This window comes from Apostichopus japonicus, chromosome 20 (assembly GCF_037975245.1).
Source record: "Apostichopus japonicus isolate 1M-3 chromosome 20, ASM3797524v1, whole genome shotgun sequence".
Lineage (NCBI taxonomy): Eukaryota > Metazoa > Echinodermata > Holothuroidea > Aspidochirotida > Stichopodidae > Apostichopus > Apostichopus japonicus.
In genome coordinates this window covers 25,433,889-25,453,495 of record NC_092580.1, presented here as the reverse complement: position 1 = coordinate 25,453,495, position 19,607 = coordinate 25,433,889, and the positions used below count along the sequence as shown (strand labels likewise).

The window sequence follows — 19,607 nt, the reverse complement described above, 5'->3', positions numbered from 1 at the left end:
CAGATTATTTAGCTAGGGAACTGAAACATTTATCACATAATAATGAACAATTGTGCTCTTTGAAAATATTTCTATTGTTATGCCGATTTTGTTAGGAAAACAATCACTTAATCCCCAGCCTAAGAATCAGGATCTTGGAGTTAACTCTTACACTACGAATTAAATCATTTTTAAAGCCATTTTGAACTTTAACACTCTAAAGTATACGTTTATGGACCTGAAACCTGTTCACTAAAATAGAATTAGGCACATAGAACGTAGGTTTTTGCGGACTCGACTTACACTAAGATGCATCGTAGTAAAATACTGATTGGATCTCGGCTTAACTACACTGTTCTCGTACAGTTATTAAGACCAAGGGGTAGGCTAGTATGGGCTAGTATTTATATTAGTAAGTTAGTACTTAAAGTTTTAAAAGTTACTACTAGCTGCGGATCGGCCTTAAAACATTTCTGGAAGTAAGCGGGATGGGGGGGGGGGGGGTCTGTAGCTCGTTAGTGTTACATCACTCAATTTTGTGTTTCTTTTAAAAGCAAACACATTAGTATTACTTGTTTTTAGCAGTACTAGGCTACTATTTTAGGATTACATCTCTAGTTACAAGGAAGAAAGGAAAATGCAGCCGAGGAGAAATATCGGATACTTTATTCATTGGCAACCGCTGATCTTTTGCTTAGAATACATCCCTACGTAAACAGATACAGGCAATGATAGCATACAAAAAGAGATATATTTCTTATTGAGCATGAAAGAAGTCGTCTTGCTTTTGAATCAACTTGGGTAAAAATAAAAGGGAATACCCTTGGCTTCCTTGCACTTCCTAGCATGTTACCTTAAGATATCCCTATAACAGACAGTGAAAAAGCTTCAACTTTCCGTGGTGTGACTGTTTCCCACCCTGCCTCAGCTTTCACTGGTTAAATATATATGCTGTGTGTGCTCAAAAATTGTATTTACTATTTCATGAAAGGTAGTAGGAACATTATTGAGGTAATGATAGTCTTAAGTCTTACTACTATTTACGATGGTGGGATAAATGTGAGTTAGCCAAAACAAAAACTATATTAATACTATACTTACAACATGTCTTAACACTTCACAAGTCTGTTTTCTTTAAATGACAATGATGCCACAATAAGTAGATACTACTTTCTCTGCAGATTAGGACGAGTGTGGAAGGATAGGCCATAAAGTAACGAAGCTTCTAAAAGACAGCCATACTTTCTTTCTCTTGAAAGTGATATCAGCAGTCCACAGCAGTAGTTCATAGTTGTAGATAGAGTAGCTATTCATGATGCAAGGGAAATATGTGGTATACCAACTGCCACCGATCTCTTGATTAAACTTCACTTTCCGTACAGTGTGGATTATTCAGTGCAAACTTCAAGATTTTTTACATCTAATTACTAGAGTACTGTATTAATATACCTTTATGGCATGGTCGGCAACAAGGTGAAGAATTTCCCAATTGCTTTAGCAAAGTTTGAATGTGGTGACGACTGATCAAGGCAACATGCTGAACCTTGCTCAAATTAACTCTATTTACCATCTTGGTCTGTGAGAACTACATTCTACTGTCGCAATGGTAACTTTATTTAAAGCTCAACACAAGAATTGCCAAAGATCGTAGCGATGTTGTTATTTTCTTTCTTTTATTTTTCGTCTTTTTTCAAGCTGTGCCATGTATACTCTCAATTGTGGTAGAGTGGTTTCATTTATGTTTACGTGCTGTTATACCTGCTCTACGTGTTAACTTTAAAGTCTCCATACCAATGTTGCTGCTTTAAGATAAAAGAAAAAGTTTGCTATAAAAAATAATTTGCAATTAAGGTCCATTGTCAAACAACTTAGCCAGTTTTATGTTACAGGTATTTAAAGCTTCATCACATAATATAAAGTCTACAAGGATATTATTTACTTGTGTCTATTTGTTTTTATTGTGATCAGTTTCATTTTTATTAAGATACAGAGATTAACATGGAGCTCTTTGAAAATACATAGATATAATTTTTGGAGACGATAATTTTCAACTTTTATTAAGCATGGATGGGCATATACTGACATGAAAATAGTGATTTTGAACATCAACGATCCCGATATAGTAAATTTAGTGATTGTGATGCTGCGGTTGTATCCTTGAGTAATATGGACAACTGAGTACTGAAGATAGCAATTATGATTTATTATTGTAGTAAATACTTTAATTGTGCACTGAATCCACCTTACTAAATACAAACAAAACTTTAGTAATTATCAGTTAAATGTATTGTTTTGATTGTTTATAATTTCCTTTGCTTGGCAAAAATGGTACTTAAGTTATAAATATTAAAACAATGTAAATAGAATGAACAGAGTTCACAAGTTCAACACATTTTAAGGCTCTTAACAAGTTGTCCACATGTTTGCTAAAGTTAGGTTGTTACTTTTCGTTTATTGATCATTGCATGAATATGTACAAATGGTGACACATTTTTCGTTGTTTTAATTTTAATGTTCATATTGAACTACACCATATACTTACAAATTACTATGGCAAATATCAATAAAAGCGTTCACACCTTGCTCTTAAATGTGCCAATCCAAAGGGAAAAAAATGTAAAGGTTTTACACTTTAGCGCTTTTCATCTCGGGGCCCTTTTCGAGAGATAGAATATTTCTCCTAAAGTTGATTTTGTCTCTTGCGCATCAGCCCCCTTCTCGTGAAACGATATCGATCGTATAGACCTTCATCATTGTAGTTGACGAGAGGATAATCACGGTCCCGTGAAATACGTTCTCTGCGTAGTCCTGGGACCTGATTCACTAAACTCGACTTTCCCATACAGGACTTAGTGCTCTCGGACTTCTCTTACACTAAGATGTTTCTTAATAAAGTTCTGTCTGGATCTTGGTTTCACAAACTGTTCTTCACTAAGACGTGTCTTAAGATGCGTATGGTTTAATTTTTTTGACATGACCGAGGTTGTGACCTTTGACTAAAAAAAGCGTTTTAAAGGTGTCCCACCAGAATTTGTAGCTCCAATTGACTTCCACACTAAATTGTCACTTTCAAAGGCCGCTGGAACATATGTTTCGTCGCGCCAATGCGCCTAAACAGTCGAGGCTTAGCCATTGCTAGCAACTATAAGTATTACTATTATGTTTTTCAGAGTCAGGAAGCCGCTAAGGCTGATCGATAACCCACACTTCAGTTCTTTACAAGAGCTATATGCTAGTATGGGCTAGCATAAAGTAAGCATTTAAAATGATACAAGTTACTACTATTACTAGCCTTCGTAGGCTTAAACTACTAGCATAGGCTTAGCTAGGATATTGCGTCAGGGCCTAATGCGCCTGTTTAGGCCTAGTATAAGCCTATTAAGTTTGGCCGCCATGAATGTTCACATATGCCAAGACTATGTGAATGTCATTAGACTAGTACGCCAAGCCTATAAGAAGTTAAGCCTAGCCTAGTTGTTTTCGACTTATCTTAACAATAACACTAACCGCTTCTCACTGTACTATCACTAGGGTGAAGATGGTAAAGCCTGGCCTAGCTTATGGCCGGCACTGTATAGACATCTTATAGTTGCAGCTTGGAATTGGAAAGTTTCAAGAACTAAGCCAGTTATGACTCCATCAGTGAAAGTTAAACCAGGCAGGTGTATGTTTTGCGAAATTATGTACGGATACATGGGATCAAATATCAACAGTTGTCGAACTACATATATTATCTTAGACACTTATTCCCAAAAGCAAGATTTGAGCAAGATATATTATCAAATATACAACGACAGTACACGTGAAGTAGATTATTTTGTAAAAATAACGATAACTTATATTTAAAGTAGGCTACTAAGAAAACTCCAACACCAATATATAAATACATAAGATTGAAACAAAATAATGCATAATTTTTATTAAGTTCAAATTAACTATCAAACGAACCCTTATCAAGATTCAGCAAAGTACCTTCTTTGCTTTTATTGTTATATCCACCATTTTTTGTCATCAATATTCAAACCAACTATGAGCAAAATCACTTATTAATTGGAACATTCATGTCTTCATATGAGTCATCTGTAAGTCCACCTTGCATAATAGCTTCAACTTTATTGACTTTTGATTGATTTTTAGAGAGAGTATCACCGTCTTCAGTTGTCCCAAGGGGTGGCTTCTAGCAACAGAAACAGAAGTAGACGACACATGCGAATGTTTTACACATTTTGTCACTAAATTGAAAACATAGATGAATGACTTTCGTTTATCAACGATGAGTCTGCTTATATAAGATTGCTGGTATTCTTTTTTTTTCATACTAGATGCACATTACATGCTAACCCTTTTACTGTCATTTAAGATTCTGAAAGTGTAATTGCCCTAATATTGTAATGAATGTTTCTGCTATATATAACTAGGCATTAACATGTTGCTCAGATAAATAATGCTTTCTCTGTTCTTAACCTTCATTACTAGCATAAAGTCTCGCCGATAAAATCAGCACGTAAGCTGTTTCACAGGCGGTAGTGTCAGAAATACGCAACGATTGGTAGTTTGCTTGTTCCCATAGCTAAATATCATGTTTGGTTATCATATTTGATGTTACTTGCGTAACCATTGTTTATTTGGTAATAATAAATAATAGCGCACAAAGCTCGCAACGAACGTCTTTTTGACCAACGTATTAACCAGTACCAAAAAAGGATACCTTCTTTACTGTAAAGTTGATAACAACCCTTTCCTCGATACATGTTACATTCAAAGTAACAGTTTAATAGTGGTCTCACAAAAACATTCGAAAGGTTAACTGAAGTGTATTTAGAGCGTCGATAGCTGATCGATCGTGTGTCCAATTAAAAGGAAACTGATTTAGTTGTCCTCGGGAATGCGATCTGTTGTTGTTGTTTTTCAGCTGAAATAAAAAACAAGAAATAGTATCTTCTTACCTCTTTGATTTCTACCTTCTCGTAGTCGTCCTTTGAAGAGTTCTGCAAAGCAATGTGTCGATGACAATAATTACTTGCAACGTTAAAGCGTTCAAACGTTAATATGTTAGTCTCTACTATTTGGGAACAAAAGGGCAAAACAAGAACATGACAGTCTAATTTGGAAGTCATACAACTTATGAGTGGACAGAAACTTGTATCCTTACCACCTCTTGATTTTCCTTTAAGCCGGAGCCGGTCTTCCAAGATTTCTGAGAAAGAAGAGATTTTAGTGCGTCGATAGCTGGTCGATTATTTGTCCAATTTAAAGAAAATCAAAATAAAGCTATAAGCAAACAGCTTATCCACTTCAGACTCTGTGTAAGATAATGTGTAAAAGTAACAGGATCTTCTTCATAGGCTAATGACAAGTAACGCACAGTAACAGAAGGAACAAAAACACGCACAGAATACAGACAGGTTAATGAGCATTGTGAACACACCGAGAAAGATGTAAGGGATTAGTAGACAAGGAATGGAGAGAAGAATGAAAGAAACTTTCTGCACGTTACTTGACATTTAGCCCTCTGAAGAAGATCCTGCTAGGATCGAAACGTCAAGCCAACTCACTTTACACAATAAAAAAATGTTTATTTGTCCCCGGGAAAACGATTAGTTGTTGCAGTTTTCAGCTGAAATACAAAAAAGAAATGATATCTTCTTACCTCTTGATTGTCTCCCTTCTCGTTGTCGTCCTGTGAAGATTTCTGAAAAAGAATTGTGTATATAAAAATCATTGCTGGCCACCTGAAAGCAATCTATTATTTAAAAAAAGGTTAAGCACACATGTATCTTAAAAACGTATTCCATTATATGTGTGCCAAACGTTTAGAACAAAAAGGGCAAAACAAGAACCGGAAAACTTTTCAATTGTCTATCTAATAAGGTAGTCTTACAATTTATAAATGGCCAGAAACTTGTTTCTTCCTATTTCTTGATAAACCATTATGCCGTAGACTGTCTTTGAAGATTTCTGAGAAAAAAGAGATTTTAGTACGTCGATAGCTGATCGATTGTCTGTCCAATTAAAAGAAAAACTGATTTAGCTGTCCCTGGGAATACGATCTATTGTTTTAGTTTTTCAGCTAGCAAACACAAGAAATGGTATTTTCTGACCTCTTGGTTGTCTACCCTATCGTTGTCGTCCTGTGAAGAGTTCTGAAAAGGGAGTGTGACAATAAAAATAATTACTAACGACGTTAACGATCTAATATTGTAAAAGGGTTTTAGCACATATGTATGTTAAAAACGTATTCGATTATATGTGTGCAAACTGTATTATATTAGTCTCTACTATTTGAGAACAAAAGTGCAAAACGAGAACCGGGGAACTTTTCAATTGTCAGTCTAATTAGGTAGTCTTACAATTTATAAATGGACAGAAACTTGTATCTTCCTATGTCTTGATTTACCATTATGCCGTAGACTGTCTTTGAAGATTTCTGAGAATGAAGAGATTTTAGTATGTCGATAGCTGATCGATAGTCTGTCCAATTAAAAGAAAAACTGATTTAGCTGTCCCTGGGAATACGATCTATTGTTTTAGTTTTTCAGCTAGCAAACACAAGAAATGGTATTTTCTGACCTCTTGGTTGTCTACCCTATCGTTGTCGTCCTGTGAAGAGTTCTGAAAAGGGAGTGTGACAATAAAAATAATTACTAACGACGTTAACGATCTAATATTGTAAAAGGGTTTTAGCACACATGTATGTTAAAAACGTATTCGATTATATGTGTGCAAACTGTATTATATTAGTCTCTACTATTTGAGAACAAAAAGTGCAAAACAAGAACGGGGGAACTTTTCAATTGTCAGTCTAATAAGGTAGTCTTACAATTTATAAATGGACAGAAACTTGTATCTTCCTATTTCTTGATTTACCATTATACCGTAGACTGTCTTTGAAGATTTCTGAGAAAGAAGAGATTTTAGTACGTCGATAGCTGATCGATAGTCTGTCCAATTAAAAGAAAAACTGGTTTATTTTTCCACTGGAATACTATCTATTGTTGTAGTTTTTCAGCTGAAATCAAAACAAGAAATCGAGTCTTCTTACCTCTTGATTGACTACCGTCTCGTAGTCGTCCTGTGAAGATTTCTGAAAAAGAAGTTTGTCGATAAATATAATAATTAATAGCCACGTGAAAGCGATCTAATATTGTAATTTTAGAGCTTTTAACAATTAATCACAAAATATGGCGTTTGTCTACCTGTTGTTTTTTTATTTTTAGATACTCGATCTTTGGCGATTTCTGAAGATGAAGAGTTTTTACTGCATCGATAGTTGGACGATCTTGTTGTCCGATTGATAAACATGATTTTAACGTTTCCCACCTGAATACACAAGAATGAGAAAAGGAATATTAAAATAAGTAATCGAATAATGTTATCAGTAAGAACATTTGCTATTAGGTATTTTTGGTCTTGACTTTTGGTTTGGTTGTTTCAAGGTTATGACTTGAAATAATTGGAAATTGCAGACACATTTCTTTCACCTGAAAAATCATTTTGTAAAATCTCTCTCATTTTTTAAATTTAATGTAACTTTACATTTAAATTTTGGTTTTAGAAAATTAATAGTCTTGTAAATAAATGGTTACTACATAACACTTACAACATATTTGCGATACCAAAAGCTTACAGTTCCAATGTCAGCAAGACATGTTTGGCCAAAAGAACAACTTTAAAGTAGAAAAGTTCACTTACAATTTTTCTGGACACTGAAGGGGTTTACTGATTTCTTCGAGATGTTTCGTCATTTCATTGTTTTCCAGTAGGACATATTTGCGTAATGATTCCATATCTTAAAATATAAAACAGAGACCATAAAATATACTTGTTATCTTATTTTTAACATATAAACTAGTACTTGATACGGACAAGTTTGGGTGAAGAATTGCTTACCCCCAAGAAATATTTCGCAAAGTGTAAACCCTATGCTCCACACGTCACTGCACTCTGAATATGTACCAGACGATTGACATTCTGGAGGAAGTGCCCATACATTTTCCTCGTCCTGTAAAGATTGAACATATTTAAACGTAGAGAATAAGTTTTCGAAGTGGACATATCATCAATAGCGCAAACACGACAAAAGATATTGACATAGCATACCTTTAATATAATCCATTTCAAAAATGTGTTGACGTTAGTTTTGGGACAAAAACAGTAAAGTTTACAAATTCCGAAGCTGTTGACCATAATTCGCCTGGAGCAAAGTCCCGGATGATAGCACTATAAATGATATATATAAAAATAATATGTAATGGATAAGTGTTTTGGGGGCAAATATATTAATAAAAGTAGACGAAGGGAAACACTGTTGATGGTTAAACTTACAATTTTGAAAATGTGTAGTTGTGCGACGTACTTGAACTTCGACATTATCATTTTTCGTTCTTTGGCTTATATGTAGAATCAATTTTTGTATGGTGATAGTCAATTTGTCAACTATTCCCTTTCTATATAACTATCACTCTACCCTGGTGAAATGCCAAATAATTGAAAACTAATAAGTAAAACCATTGCGGCTCTACAAACCGGCGACTACAGTCAAGAAGTATTCCTTTAAGTTAAATAATGTAACTACTGGTCGAATTCTTTTCTCATATCTCATTATCAGTGTAATTTTATACGGACATACTCTACACATAATAGTGTACTAGATCTAGTTAATTCAATATTTAACCACGTTGCTTAAAAATGACTTGGTATGAAGCTTCCTTCATCTCTCAAAGGAATTTGATACCGTTAGTTATTAACCACTAACAATATACCATATATTCGTGCTAATGAATTAAATTGCTTTTGGGATACCTCTCAAACAGAAACAGTTTGTTTCATATTCTTTTATTTCTGTTTGAAAAGGTAATACAACGCATCATCGCTGATACTATAACCCGTAATATCAACATGAAACTATTGTACCTCTTACAACATTGTTACCGAGTTCACTAGAAGGAAACAACAACGAAATAACGGTGATTTAATAACGATGTAAGTACACAGAATTCCATATTATGTCCAAAAGTAAGATTCGGCAAAAGCTTTTCAATGTTGAAATTCTCCGCCGTCATTCAGTTTGAATCTTAGTCAGGCGATTCAATTAATGTACTACCACAAATATGCATTGAAATTGGAAATAATTAGCATTTTGTTATAAGTGTAAGATACCATACACCCACCTGTTGAGAGTCAAGATAAGCCATGCCTTCAATGACACCATAAGCATATCCCACACTTGTATCAACGGTGTTTTCAGAAATTGCTATAGGGTTGTTGCTATACTCTGTTGCAAGGCAAAAATCCAACGATGTCATTCCATAATAATCTTGTATTAAGCAGTATATTTCTGTAAAGAAAAAGAAAAACAATCTGTTGTAAAAAGGAAAGAAGCATAACTTATAGACGATACTTATTATACTTACAATGTGTATATTAGTTCTACAAATTTCCATGAAATGTTCAAACGCTGATAATATTGTAATTGTATCAACATTCATGGCTGCCCAACCGGTAGTTCTACAGTTCAGAGTTTTAGCTTCTTTAACATTTCTTATGTTCAACTATATTGATACATTACCTTCATACGTGCTGTGTCCGAGAGTTTTCAGAATATTCGGGTGTTCTGGCATGGTAAGTTTAGCTTCAGAGCAAATCTTCCATAACTCTTTTGCCTCTTCTTGCTCATTTTCTATAAATATAAGTTAAACGAAACGTACCTAAGTGTATCACTGCTTCTCGAAATCAGTTTAAAGCAAATAAAAATGTAAGGACGAACCTCTAGAATGACTGATATAAGTGTGTTATCTTATTGAGAATGTACTTTTGATAACGTAGATAGGTGTTAAGTCAACGTAACCCTTTCAACTTGTGATCAAATTTAATCTTCTTTTGGAGTACTTTATATCAATAATTAAGTTTCCACCAACAGTATACTATACAATCATGACAACCGATTTCTTGAAGTTGAGGTGACAGTGATGACCAACCTTGAATGTAAGAAATGATGACATCTTTCTTGCTTTTACCAATTTCCAATTTACCGGACCACTGAATAATTGTTGGCGAAATAGAAATGTTACCTCGGAAACAGATATTCTGACGTTCAAAAGATCGAAGGTCTATATGGCTTGCAATAGCCTCAGGTTCTAAAACAGGGAACAGAAAGAGTGAAGACTTTAACTTTTCACATCTAGCAGAGTCATATGGAACTGGTAAGAAAATTATAAATCTGAAATTTTAAATGCATGTTAGCAGTCACATTTAAGCAGTAAAACACGAACATGGAGGAAGATAACCATTCCAAAAGATAATATGCCACGAGAACATCAAAGTGTAACGCGTGTAGCTTTATATAAAACACAGCATGTGGTATTCTTACCTGGAAGCAAACCAGTCTCAATATTCTTCTCCTGTTGGTGCTGAGGATTACTTAGTATATTCCTAGCAGGCAGAAAACTGTGTGAGAAGGGGTATCTTAAAAAAATATTAACTAATTTTTATCTCCGTTGTTTTCATTTCCTCAAATAAAATATTAGTACAACTAATAATGCTAATGGAATGCTACCATTATATACTAACACCAATACCGCTACCACCAACACTACCACTACCGCTATCATATCACTACCACTACACCTATCACTAAACATACAACTCTCAGTACACCTACTACTACTATTGCTGTTGTTAGTAATACTACTACTGTCACCACCACCCCTACTAAAAATATTTGTACCATCGTTAACTCTAACAATAATAGTAATATTGTGTCAAATTCTTGCATTGAGAAAATATTGATACAAATATGATAAAACATGCTGATTTCTCACCTAGATATTGTTGACAGAACTGTATAAAAAATGTAACAGGAGAGATTTGTAACTTAAATATGTTCAAAATAATCCGTTCTATGCAAACCCTTTCAATGTCAATTGCAATGTTGAAAGTAAAATGTCTTAACTTAATGGGTGGATTATTAAAAGAGACTCAAACCCAACCATCATCATTATTCTAGGCATAAATGTGATAGAAGAACTTATCAATGGCTAACACACAACATCTTAAACTTTTGAAAGATATCACATCACTGGTTGAAAATTCAAGCACTAAGCTGATAAGTCGTTCAAGTCTACTAAATTTGACATCTTCGCGCTACATGCCTTCCAATTATAAAATATTGAAGCTCTTTGTGGCACCTCTTATAACTCCCATTAGTAGTGTCTAACATGCTGTGCCGCTGTATATGACATAAAGTCTCCCCTTCACTCCCCTTTTTCTTTATTCCATGTAGGTCCCTACATAAGTATGTAACTTTAACTATAGGTTCAGTGACTCTGCGTGAATTAGTTCCATTGTTTGCTTGTTTAAGCTCTTCTTGGGTGTGTACACTGTTCCTGTGTGGTCTGTGGTAGTCTTTACCACTGTTTACTACTGTTAGACCTTGTTACTTTAGGTTATCTTAAGTATTCGGTGGGATGTGTAGTGAACCATTTCCCCTTTCCGAATCCAGTATTAAAACACATGGCTTTGTTTAATTCTCTGTCTTTAATAATTTAATTATATATTGTAATAGTACTATCGCGCATTACCATTTTATTGTCATACCTTCGTATTAATTATTTTAGAACTAAATATCGTCTGTTCGAGCTATGTTTAGGTCCTATAATACACTTTTCTTAGTTGACATGAAGATAGGAATAACCGAAGTTCCTGTGAACTTCTAAGTTGCTAGAGTTGTAGCCATATGTCAGTAGATGTGTCGATATATTGTGTATATGTCAAACGAGGCACTAATAAGGTTGTTCCGTTTGAAGTTAACCATAGTAGTCACCCACTTATCGGTACAGATGCCATATGATCAGATACAGCAGACAGGCTAGGTTATATAGCCCGTGGTTTGTTTTTAAGTCAGTAGTTGTGTATGGTTTGAAGTCAGTAAGTGTGCTAGTTGTTCACTTGTTATTGTGTCGTTATATTTACTAGCTGAGGGATGTCCCTCGGGGACTCTTATTTTAGTTATAAAGGGTGTGACCATGTTAGAGTTCATCGATTGTCATTTGAGGTGACCAGTTTGAATCTTGAATATGCTAGATGGGTCATGTCACCGTTAGTTATTTTGGTGTACTTTGGGCATGCATTAAATAGGAGAGTGTACTCATGTCAAGTGTTACTTTGTATTTATTATATATTATATATGATATGTACCATAGTTTGCTTATCGCAGGAAAATGTTAACCCTTGCCCCTATGTTATTTAATAGTTGTATTGTAATTATTATGTTTTGGCAACATTAAAAGTGCATTGTGACCATTATCCAAGACACTAAAATCCGCCATACATCTGCAGTGATGACAAGCCAGAGGAATATAGAATAAACACATTTATTATTTTCCAAACAGTATTTAGGTTACCGATGTATTAGCAAGTGAAAGGTCAATTCTGTCCTAGGGCAACGGCATCCCCATTCATGGTCCCGCAACCCGAGGGAGCGAATACGATGTTCTCCCGCCAGTAATCGACAAAAAAAGGACTATTGTGCACGAATAAGGAGGGCACGCATCAGTATTCGTAGATTCAGTAGTATTAGGAGATTTGAAGCGTTAAATTAAAATGACAGTTAATCATTGCATTTAGTATTTCCCTTGTATTTAATCCGTGGTAATTAACAGCAATTACCCTCATTATTACAATGAGAATATTGCATTTGCATCAATTTTGATATACTTGTACATATATCCTCTCTGAGTAGGCGACTAATGGTGGAAGTTGAACCCTACTTCCACTGGTCAACTTCTCTTGTGGTTGCGTTACAAGCATATGTCGGTTCCTGAAATATGTGCTACTTCTTAATTTTATTTAGAAATAGCATTGGTTTTATCATCAGCACTACGTACACCCTTCCATGAAAATATAAAATGAATATATAAGAAGGTAAAAGGTTTGATATCTTACTACCACTATGACAACACAAATTTACAAAAATGACAGCCGTCTGATACAAATGTTTAACCCGAACGGCATAACAAATAATAAAATTATATTTTAGCTGTCTGGGACAGTTGTTCACTATAAACGTCTCTATAATGTAAGCCAAAACTACTACTTGGGTTTTCATCTTATTTAACTTAACGGTAGACATCTACAATATCTGGTTTAATAGTATATATCAAAATATGATGAGTACGTCTCATAATAAGGTCTGCCATGTTATTTATATGAAAGATCCATCAATAACACAAATCGTTTTCCAACAAATGTCCATACGTATTTTGTACTTACACTCGTTTTTGTGTCTCCAGAATGTATAAGTTCCTGCTAGTATAGCAATGCAAGCAATAGTGATAATAATCGGTGCAGCGAATGTTCCACCTTTATCTTCGTGATCCGATACTAAATGAAATTAAAGAAAACGTTTTGGTTTGTCTTTAGTTCTGTGAATACTAAATTTAATATTTCAAACTTGACTTTATCGTGGGTTGCAGGATCTTATTACTTCAATATTTCTTAAGCATGGTTTAACATTGAATTTCATTAAGAACCAACAATGATTGCATTCCACACATTAACTCAAAGCGTTACAAGGGTAAGCCATATAATACTTATCAGCAGCAGAGATTCTTGAATTCAGTTCACATTGATTTTGCTGATCACTGATTTGGTTTGGTAAGTCACACTGTATTTACAACAAATGTAGGAATTCAAAGTTTCTTGGATAGTGTGCCAATGATAAAACATACAAAAGTGTAAAGATACATTCAAAGGTGTCAGCTCATGTGAAAATACAAAAATACTTGATGAGGCTTTAGTACCTTCTGCAATTATAACGGAAGTCGCATCCCCCAACGAACAACTAACACTTTTAACATTTTCGTGTAGTGTGGTTGTCAAAGTGGAGCCAATGGACGTCGTGTTATCCGCATGCATTTTGTAATAGCTATCTGTTATTATTCCGTTCAACTTGATATTGTTAACCTTCCATATAAAAGTACTCTCTGGACTGAGCTGATCACTGTAACAGTTGAATTCATACAGAAGTGATGGATCAAAATAAAGTTTGTCTGGGCATTTTGACTTCATACATAACAAGTAGACTATCGGACCTGAAATGAAAGTTCAACATTGATATGTTAAATTATGAACTACATAAAGTGATCAATTGTATGATGACAATAAAGAGGCTTGAAAAGGACACTAATGATTTTATAAGAAAAAAGGGCATGTTGTTGTGGAATTAATCAAATTCCAGAAATTAAGACCACAAGCGGACAAATACGGCATCCGCGCGACGCCCTGAGGTCCAGGAGGTTTAAAAATATAAAAAAATATTAATGCGGCCGGAAGCTATGTGGTATCTAAACGATGTTACTTTAGAATCATATATCAACTGAAACAATGAGTGCTATTGAACGAACGAGAGAAAATGACAAATGTTAATTTTTATATGTGTTAATTAAGACCTGCCAATTGTATATATCAAAATTACACGATAACTAAGCGCGCATTGTGACCCTTGTATTCCCCATATGATGTAATGTTTCCACTTGTAACATGGGAGTATCGTTACATCATTTAGTGTTAGGACTCACAGTTTGGCAACTTATCACCGTTGCCAGCTATATAAATTTAGATGATTCCAACAAAAGATATCTTAAATGATGATTTTTAAAAGATCCTTACGTGTGACATGCAGTATGTAGATATTATTATCCATGCCGTTCATGCAGGAATAGTTTCCTTCATTTTCTGACGTTGAGCTTTCAAATTTCAAAACTGAAGATGTGTCGGTAATAAAGACCCCATGAACATTATCGAACCCTATGTCACTTGGTATTAAGCCATCGGCAAATATGGTTTGACCATTAAACCGCCAGACAGGCCGATTCTGAGAACAGTTTCTGCAGCTGCAAATCAATTCGATAGAATTACCAACCACCACTGTCTCCTCGACGAATTCAGATTTGCCTAGAGACAAGTAAAATAATATTGTTCAATTAATAGTCGAATACGTTAATATTGGTTAACAGTTCCTTCTGTTAATTCTTTGTGATGAAATAAAAAATATTAATGGTGTAGTAGTTAAGTTCAGTTTCCATTAACATATCGCAACAAAGGAGTTATGGTTTTGCTGATCTAATCATCCTGTGTCATGTGACATAGCCTAAGTAAAGCCGGGTTGAGTGCTGATATGAGTAAGGTTGTCTCTTAAGCAGTGACGGAGCTAGGGGTATTGGCCAGGGGCGAGAATGACCTGTAGGGGCGCTTTCGACAATATCTAAGCGGAGCGCCACCACAGGTTGGCGCGGAGCGTACAGAACTTTTTTGAGTAAAAAAATATACTCCCTAGATCGCCGGAAATTACTCTTTCCGGGCCTTGCTAATTTGCAGATAAACGAAGAATAAATATATGTGTCATCGCCATTTGTGACAACTCGGAAGTTTATATGGGTGTTGAAAGTTCATGCGCTTCATCACAATCCCTGTGGTATCTTTGTGAGTTTTCATTTTTTCGAATAAATAGATCGAAAACCCCGTACAGTTCTTTCGCTTCGTTTCGTACAACGCAATTAAGTGCCGATAAATTAAAGACCGCCGTACGTTAGAGCATTTTGTCAGAAAATTACACCAAGAAAATGTGACAAATGTCAATACGTAGATGAGAGCGCGATATAAAGTCAATAATCGCGAATAAGTCAAAAGTGGTAAAAGCTGAAAAGGGCGCCAGCATTCCATTTGAGTCCGTCGGGAGGGGAGGGGGGTCGATGCCCCCCTGACTGTATGGACGCTCCGCCACTGCTCTTAAGCTCCTGAGACGTATTGTAACAGGAGATTAGAAAAAAATATATGACATATGACAATGTGCTATGTTGAATGACTTTAAAGGGAAAACATCTACGTATCATGTCTGCTCAAAATAAAGACATGTTTAATCTGAAGGGAAAAAAAACAGTATATTTCAAACTCACATTGTGTAGTGGACATCAGAGATGTGATAATAACCACTGCAAGGTATATGTTCATCATGACTCGACAACAGTGAGGCACACAATGAACCTGTAAAAATATTAAATGAAGAAATTTCATTTTAATAGTTGTAACTCGAAATCTGGAAGCCGGATTAATATTTACTCTATTGTAAGAAAATACAAATGCTTTAATTGACAATTGTTTACAACATTATTGTATGATATGGTGTCTTGTCAATTCTCTTTCGAAAAGGAGGAATTCGTTTACCCGTGAGAGGGGTTAGAGGTGCAAGCGAATACATTCCAACAACCGATGAGGTTTTCTATAGCAAGTTGAAATCCGTATTGGGAAGGATTATTAAGATAAAATATATGTACCCAAGTTGAATACTTACTTTTTGTAGATACTGGTTCCCGCTCTCTTCTAGTCGATGCCAGGTTAACAGTTTTCATCAGTTTTTCGTTGTTTGGTCTTGTGTCTATGTTTACTTTCTGTATAGTAAGTTAAGCACACAAGGAAGAGCAAAATAGTTCGAAATCATTCACGTCAACTTGGGAAGTATCCATGACCTGATACATTAAGTTTTTGTTATACCTGGTTTGGCCGATGTTCTCTTTGCTCAGCTCATTGTAATTTAAGTAGATCACTTGCATAATATCGCAACATTATTTTGCTACAATGAAAAGGAAGTAAACTTGTTATTTTGATTATTAAATTCTTCTTCTTGTAGTTTACGAAATGTATTATAATCTTATTCTTAAGTTTACAAAGTTTAGGTCGAAAATGGGTATTGGTTATCATTTTGTATGTGGTATCATCATCTACAATGACAGCTTTGTTATAAACATATATACTATTTAAATAGTTGACCTAGAAGCTCAATTAAAACTCATTGGTAAATTCAGCTAGGAATATTATTTGAATGAATAAGACAATCACATAGATGTTTTAAGAATACGCAACTATAATGTTTTATATTGTTGAAGAATGTACATGAGTAAATCTACAAATAATACTTAATGAATTTATAATATCTCTATGCTAGAAGATACCTATTCACACATATTTGTTTACATTGTCCCTCCTGATATAAAAGTTTGTTATCTTGTATATTCTTATGTCATCTTTAATTACAATACGTTATCCACTTTATCACAAATTAGGTGAATTTAATTCAAGAAAGTCCAGTTAGCATGTTTTCATAGTTTAGAAAGAGCTTAATTAATTTACGTTATACAGAGAGGATGACTAGATTTAATAGAATCACCAAGTTGAAAGTAGGCAGTATTCATTACATTTATATATGAATGAAAGATTCTTCTTCATATTGCAATGTAGTATGTAGTAATATCCCCTATAATATCACTTTAAGAATTTGCTTTCATGCCTCTTTGTCTTAAGAGTTACTACTTACTTCCTGTTTCCGATTTAATTTACCCCTCACCCACATCAAAGTCGTACAAGTCCCCATTGTCTTAATTCCATAAAATAGTCAAGATTAAACACAGATGACAACCTGTTGCATCTCGTGTGTATAAAAATATGGTTAGTCATAGCCCTCTTCTATGTGCCTTAGTAATTATAAGTAAGAGAGTCTGTGACCAAGATTTTATGTCACAGAGAGGCTATCGCCCCTTCTCAGGAAGTCGTAATGACTTAAATACTGTATTTTGTAGTATGAAGAAATAGCATTCCAGACGTCAGAGAGTGAGTTCACATGTACTTTCCTTGATCTGCACTCCAGTAACAATATTGTCATATCAGAATAATTAAAGTTAATTTTCTACAATGTCTGGAGGTTCTCTTTATCTGCTGTTAATTTTATATTTTAATAACGGAGCCCTTAAGTAATTGAGGAGAAGCACTCCAACGTAACAATATATAGCATGGGTTTAATCGCAGGAAATATATACGTTTCTAGAAAAGACCAAACGTGGCGAAGAGTATGTTTGTTTTTGTAGCTTGGAATACAAAAAAAGACGATATTTTGAGTTTATATGAGGAAACTACATCAGTGTTATGCATAAGACTCGCCAAGAATTGTTGAATATTACTGCATTTATTCACGACTCTATAAGGTTTAGTATTTTAAAAGAATGTGAGATTTTATAAATGTTATGTGCAAATGTTAATACGTGCATTGTTTCCTTTTTGAGTTTTTTATTAAATTCGGAAAAAGCAAACTACATCATAGTGGTACCACCAGAGACAAATGTGCCCAAATAATACACTATCAACAATCATATAGGTCGTTAATTGATTTAAAAGGGATTAAACATATTACACTGTGTGCTAAGTTGTTATATTAGAATTCTCTTATTTGTTATGTTCTCAGCGAATTTCCCTAAACAAACAGACTTCGAAGCTAAACATGTGTACAAAGAGAGTATTAATATTCTAGATGGAAAAACAAGGCAATAAAAGACATTTGAACAAATTTGTCAAAACGAAGGTGATAAAAACACAATGTTAACGAAAATATGCATCAATGCAATCAAATAATCAAGGAAATTAAAAGCTGTAGTAGCACCATAGCACAACTGTATTATTTAATGAAGTGTCTTTATCTCACATATCAACTACAAATGTAAAATGTAATATTCAGATAACCAAAATTTATAAGGACATATTTAAATTAGTACTTACCATACAGATCTTTTTTTCGATATGGCCAAATATGTAGCTTTGAAATAATACAGAGTGAGACAACCCGTCTTCCCTTATTCAAGTATCTATGCCCTAAAGGAAGAACCACCTTTATAAATGAAAGGTGCCAAGAAGTACACCGTGAAAATAATCTTTGGCTATTTACAAAATGCAGCGAAACTTGTCTTGTTACTTATGACTGATTGCTTTCGTTATTTCAATGCATGTTGTTCTTCATTTTGCTTCTCATGTGAAACAAATTGGTAAATATGGATTTAAACGTTACCTATTAACTGATTAAAACAGTTTCATACATCCACTTTAGGTTTAATCGAATTGCTCCATTTTTTTCCACCGCGCAATTTATGTAAATGGTTTTACATTTAACATTATTACGTTCTTCATTAAACATGACTAATGCCATAAGTTAATTCCACGCTTACATTTACGTGAAATTGCACAGGTCCAGCAAGAGTGAAAAGGGGAATTTTCAACGAAAACAATATTCTTTTGCGAAATTGAGTGAGCCATCCCCCGGTCAAAGACAAAATACGCTCATGAAAGATAATGCCATGTCAGGCAAAATTGCAATTTTATTTTGATGTATCTGAACTCAAAACTACATATTTAATCATCTATCAAATGCATTAGTTTTCCGTAAAAGGCAAAGGAGCAAACAAGATTTTGTAACTGGGCATGGAGGGGGCATACGTACTACGGGAGGCATAACCTCTCCCTTTTAGAAAGTTTTGTAAGATGGAGGAATATTTTTGCATCATCTGTAACAAAATTTGTAAATTTCTGACCGCTAGATTGTAACGCATCTACATTTTATATATGTATTTATATTCGTTTACGCTAGTTGTTTTTGTTTTAACAATAACAATCTAGTTTCGAACATTCTTGGAAGCAAAACAGTTCTTTAGAACATTAATATTAATTGTATTACTTTTCGTGTGTCGGGATTAGAGTTAATATACCGGATGAAAATAGATTAAACCGCTTTTGAAAGACTTGGAGTATTAGAA

At 34.4% G+C, this 19,607-nt stretch overlaps 1 protein-coding gene across 8 annotated transcripts; it reads right to left on the bottom strand.

Moving 5' to 3' along the window:
- Nucleotides 1–509: 509 nt before the first annotated feature.
- LOC139962106 (uncharacterized) lies at nt 510–18,667 on the bottom strand. Of its 8 annotated transcripts, XM_071961985.1 has the most exons (23): nt 18,580–18,667; nt 16,328–16,424; nt 15,933–16,020; nt 14,647–14,931; nt 13,779–14,069; nt 13,249–13,359; nt 10,800–10,818; nt 10,349–10,425; nt 9,957–10,115; nt 9,548–9,658; nt 9,150–9,316; nt 8,080–8,199; nt 7,870–7,981; nt 7,672–7,768; nt 7,176–7,299; nt 7,022–7,063; nt 6,847–6,876; nt 6,550–6,591; nt 6,081–6,122; nt 5,630–5,671; nt 5,132–5,176; nt 4,926–4,967; nt 510–4,156 (listed from the first exon to the last, which is right to left on the bottom strand). In XM_071961985.1, the coding sequence occupies exons 3-23, from the start codon at nt 15,988–15,990 to the stop codon at nt 4,019–4,021; spliced, it is 2,154 nt and encodes a 717-aa protein (XP_071818086.1). In that variant the 5' UTR covers nt 15,991–16,020; nt 16,328–16,424; nt 18,580–18,667; the 3' UTR covers nt 510–4,018. The 8 variants fall into 8 exon arrangements, with proteins under 8 accessions (XP_071818086.1, XP_071818089.1, XP_071818085.1 ...); XM_071961988.1 differs by lacking the exon at nt 18,580–18,667 and having other exon boundaries at nt 9,150–9,253; nt 16,328–16,584; XM_071961984.1 differs by lacking the exon at nt 18,580–18,667 and having other exon boundaries at nt 16,328–16,583.
- Nucleotides 18,668–19,607: the final 940 nt, after the last annotated feature.

What these genes read in the sequence shown, in the direction of transcription:
- LOC139962106 (XM_071961985.1), bottom strand. Translation starts at nt 15,990, where the DNA reads ATGATGAACATATACCTTGCAGTGGTTATTATCACATCTCTGATGTCC. An exon ending in CTACATACTGCATGTCACAC is followed by an intron (nt 14,070 to 14,646) that starts GTAAGGATCTTT and finishes CTTTCATTTCAG; the next exon opens with GTCCGATAGTCTACTTGTTA. An exon ending in TAAAGGAAAATCAAGAGGTG is followed by an intron (nt 4,968 to 5,131) that starts GTAAGGATACAA and finishes ATTGCTTTGCAG; the next exon opens with AACTCTTCAAAGGACGACTA.